This window comes from Polypterus senegalus, chromosome 4 (genome assembly GCF_016835505.1).
Source record: "Polypterus senegalus isolate Bchr_013 chromosome 4, ASM1683550v1, whole genome shotgun sequence".
In the NCBI taxonomy this organism is placed as follows: Eukaryota; Metazoa; Chordata; class Cladistia; order Polypteriformes; family Polypteridae; genus Polypterus; species Polypterus senegalus.
In genome coordinates, this window is record NC_053157.1 from 81,288,574 (window position 1) to 81,293,573 (window position 5,000).

At 36.1% G+C, this 5,000-nt stretch overlaps 1 protein-coding gene across 4 annotated transcripts in view; it reads left to right on the top strand.

Moving 5' to 3' along the window:
* pcm1 (pericentriolar material 1) overlaps positions 1 to 5,000 on the top strand; it is a 203,021-nt gene that overhangs the window by 115,317 nt on the left and 82,704 nt on the right. For all 4 annotated transcript variants that reach the window (XM_039750949.1, XM_039750951.1, XM_039750950.1 and 1 more), the window contains one exon: positions 878 to 1,032. In XM_039750949.1, the coding sequence (XP_039606883.1) occupies positions 878 to 1,032 (155 nt within the window). The remainder of the gene's footprint in view (positions 1 to 877; positions 1,033 to 5,000) is intronic.

A 5,000-nucleotide genomic window follows, 5' to 3' on the forward strand; every position in this document is an offset into this window, starting at 1 on the left:
TCTATTATTTTTGTTATTTGTCAACTGTTCTGCAAAAAATACTTCTGAAAACTAATGTATTCTTATTTAAAAACATAAAACGACAGGCTATGAGACCTTTGAATGAACGTGAAAAAAGGACTGAATGCTTATTCAAGCCACCTCTTGTCAGTGTTTAGTTGTTACTTAAACCAATTTAAATGGTTTATTTCCTTTCTTTGGTTAATCCTGTCTGGTCTGCAATAAGTCACTTTCCCTACGGCTTGGAGTTAATCTCATAGTCATACATATTTTACTGTGCATTATTCCTTTATGGTACTTCCACTTGACTAACTACATGCAGACAACACTACATTTTTCAGAAAAAATAATGGACTTTTTTTTTTTTTAATAACCAATTTCAGTCCCACCATGGCTACATGTTTAATCACTACCATTGCTTTTAATTACAAAGATCCTGATTTGTCAACAGAGTTAATGGTTCCCCTCAAAGGCCTAATTAAATAAGCAGCTGCCTGAATGACACCAAGAATTATCACCAGTCTGTCAAATTAGTCCAGTGTGATGTGGATATTGGAGTTATGGTCTGCATTTGTACATAAAATGAATGCTTTGACATTCAGTATTCCACAATACATGAACATGTTTGCTGTAGCAACTTGTGTTTGCTTCATTACCTTTTCTAAGCATGCTGTCTGGTAGTAAGAGTGTCCCTATGTATTAAACAAGTTTAGTTTTTTTAAAAAACCTGAAATGTGTTGCTTGTGTATGAGGACCTATAGCATTTGTGGTTCTGTACTCTGTCTTCATAAGGTTTTAGGACCAATAAAATAGTTTATTTAAAAAATTGACAGTTTGACTCACTCTAATTTTTATGATAATTTTTGACTCTTTGTAGAAATCCGAAGAGGAGCAGTAACTTGATGGAAATGAATTCTTTGACAAGTCATCACATTGGCAGTAATAATAGGGATGGGAGACTAAACACTGAGTGTGAGATTAATAACAGATCTGCTGCCAACTTGCACAGTTTAAATATTCCATCAGTCCTTGGTAAGTTTTGTGGATTGGAAGCTTTTCAGCACCCTTATGGACATTTTTTGTTATCTTTAAGATAATATTCAGTATATTGAGTAGTATTTATTTGATACTTTTAGCAGTAAAATGTTAACTCTTATCATTGTTAATTTAGCAAGACATAGTGTTGTAGAATTTGGCAGAGAAATGTGTTTGGTTTCTTTCACAGTTCGACATGACAAGCACATGCTACAACATACTTAAACTAGAATGGTTTTGTGTGTATTTATTAGTTGCTCCTTTTTTGTAGCAATTATTTTAATGTCTTTAGTGCTATAATGGCATTCAGTTTTTCACATTTTGCCGGTATACCATTTGCCCACTTTTCTTGGGAAACGGCAGTGAATGGCAGTGTTTAGTTGCTACCATCAAGTTGTTTGGGATTTAATTCAGGACTTTGACCTATTCTGGGATACTATTAAAATATACTTTATAAGCCATTCAGGAGTAGAGTTCATGTTGGCTATGTGACTGGTCATATCTCCTGGTTTGATTGAGGTATATACCTATTATTTGATAATTGTAACTGTATGTGTGTTTTTACTGATGATCAAGGTATTGGTGCACTTGAAATTTTCAGAACCTTTTTTAATTTTTTTTTTAATCCAAGTTGACTTTTCTGCTTCTCGCTTTCTTAAAAAAATTACAAAGATTTAGATAAGAACAGACCATTCAGACAACAAAGCTCACCAGTTCAACAGGCAGTTTGAAAATTGTTTCCTAGGGAAACACTTTTGTTAATATTTGTATATAGCGACCAACAGTATGATCTTACACAGACCTTACACTATATTCCGTTAAAAGTTTAAGTACCCACAAGTGAATACCTGTTGGCAGACTGTTCAAATTCTAATAAGTGGAGGCTGTCTTTTTGTTAGTAGTACATGGAGAGTGGATAGATATTTTTCAAAGCTGCATTGCTCTATTTTTTTAATAATTAAAATGATAACACTTTGATGGGTCATTATGGTTTGTTAACTAAAATAAATACCCTATTTAAATGTTCTTTAGCATGGCAAATTGTGTCAGTAGTCTGGGGGATGGAGGACACTTAACTCACCCTGCTTTGTGAATTAGGTTATTGATTGTAATGACATTCCCCCATCCATGTGTAAATATTTGGAAAGTTAGGCATAAGGTTATTTTGTGCCTTGTGCAAACTCCCTTGTAGTGCAGTTACAGGATTTTAGTAATGTAATATAATGCTTGGGTCCATATCTGAGTCTTGAGTGACATTGTAAAAAATCCAACAAAATGATTTTTTTCAGTGGGGAAATTGGTCAGTAAGGTCTCAGGTTGCAGGGGCAGCAAGGAGTTTTGCAGCTAGTCTTGTCTAGTATGGAAAAATGTTAGGATACCAGTTGCCAGACAGCAGTTGGCAAATATTCAGTTGGAGGTGGAAGTGGTGTCCTTCCTTTATAATACTGGAGACCTACTCAACAAAGTTTTTGTGGAAAATATATTTAAAGGAAGTGAGAGACATGCCAGTGTTTTTTCAGCTATCTTCATTTTCTAGTGCAGGGTTTTCTGTAGTGTCCAGTGGAAAACTGTGAGAATGGAGGTAGGGAAACTTAGTATTATTATTATTATTACTATTTACCCATCATAGGAAGTTGTGATGTGATGCTGCTGCCTAACACCAGATCAGTTATTCTGCATTATCGATAGCGTTGACCATAAACATTTGCCTACAGAAATTTTTGTTGATGATTTTTCATATATTTACTTTTTCAAATAAGACACTTCTATCGCTGAGATTTTAAGTAAACAGATGAACTGCTTGATATCACAGTTTAATTATTAGAGGTAAGAGTGATGCTGACAGAAAGTAAATTTGTCATGTAATTACATTTTTTTTTTTAAAAAGCAAGCATGTTTTGCAAAATGTTAACAGGACATTGCCTACATTAATTAAGACCTGCAGTAAACAGTGCCCATACAAATCGCCCATAACAGATCTCAAATTGTCTTTGGTAAGCACCTTATCCAGTTCACCACGAGGAGCCTATACCAGGTTTAGCAAAATATTAGATTCCAAAGAAATGCCCACAAAGTACAAGCAACTGTGATCATTGTCTGTAAAGATGTTTGCTAAACCAGCTCAGTATTATTCAGCAAACAGGAAAAAAATACCTACTTCAGTGAGGAGCGATTCATTTTAGAGCTTGTTGGCTAAGGGTGGAAACGACCTTAAATAGCACTTCTTAGAGTAAACACATGTGTCTGTCTGTTTGTAAATGTACTCGTCTGTTTAGCCAAAACCTCATACTAGCTCCCTTAGTTATGAGTGAAAACTGACTCCCAAGATTGAACTAGCCATTTCGAACATTTTATTTAATCTGTTGACATTACCAGAAAATCTAACCAAAAAAAGCTAAACGGTTGAAAATACCCATTTCCACTATCAGGGTAATAATAATAATAGTGGCCAAAGATTCTCCAAGGGTCACAGGGGAAGAATTACAGATATTTGTTAGGTCTTGGGGTCAGATGCCACCTACATGACCACAACTTGTTTGAGATGATTGTCAGGAAAAAGAAACCAAACAAACATAACCATACGTCTTGGTCCCTTTAAAAGTTCCTGTCCCATTAGACAAACTGTAAAACATGAGTTTGTTGTTTGATGACAGAAAAGGCTTTTACTGGCAGGCTTGTTAATCTTTGCATCAGACTTGCTTAGAAGTCATTTAAGCATGTCAGTGAGGCGAGGAATCCTTATTACATTAGAGTAGTGTGGACTTGTACTTTTTTAAGTCTTGAAAGCTTTGCAACATGTGCCGTGTCTCTATACCTCTGGATTTTTTTTGAATACATGTAGTTTTCTTCTTAGATAGCTCAAAGTAGGATAGCCCTATCTGCATGGAGTTGTCTGTTCTCTATATCTAAGGCAGAAGATTTTTAGCGTTAAAATGACAGTTTAGGGGTGCTGCGGTTGCTCGCTGGCTTTGATGAAGTGTTGAGAAGTTGATCAAATTTGATTATAGAGGAAATTGCAACAGGATTTACATAGGTGAAGCTGTGGAAGGATCATTAATGAACCTCGAGTGGTCACGCGAGTCAGAATGGTTTCCTACCTTCTACTCTCCCCTGACTGAGTGTTTTGCTTCTAAGCACAAACTTATTTTGATGAGCTTAGCTGGTTTTTCCCTTTTCACACCATTCTTTGTAAACCCTAGAAATGGTTGTGCGTGAAAATCCCAGTAACTGAGCAGATTGTGAAATACTCAGACCGGCCCGTCTGGCACCAACAACCATGCCACGCTCAAAATTGCTTAAATCACCTTTCTTTCCCATTCTGACATTCAGTTTGAAGTTCAGGAGATTGTCTTGACCAGGACCACACCCCTAAATGCATTGAAGCAACTGCCATGTGATTGGTTGATTAGATAATTGCATTAATGAGAAATTGAACAGGTGTTCCTAATAATCCTTTAGGTGAGTGTATATGTGTATATATACAAACACAAATTTGGGGTACCATCTTGATAACCTTGTATCATTTGACACCTGAGAAGAAAAAACTTAGTTGAGGTGATGACAGAAATCCAAATAGAACCAAAGTAGGTAAGTGGTTTGCCAGTTTATGAAGAAAGGAAGATGTAGGTCCAGGAGTTGCTATAGTGCTTTCTTTAACTTGCGTCCAGATGTTTATAATCATTTCTGTAGCTTCTCTCGTGTTAATTTTAATCTCCTCCTGTCCACAAGTTATGCGACAAGAATTTTTCTCCGCATTTCCTTGCGAAAATACACTTTCAGGGTGGGAATGATGCCCAAATCCAATGGCTGAAGCACTGCTGTGCAATTGGGTGGGAGAAATTCAACGTGAACATTATCTAAATGTGGAAGCATGCTGTGGGGAAGCACAGTTATCATTCAGAAGCTGAATCATTTTTTTTCTTTTTCTTCATATTGTGAGGTTTCTGAACTCTTTTGGGATCCTC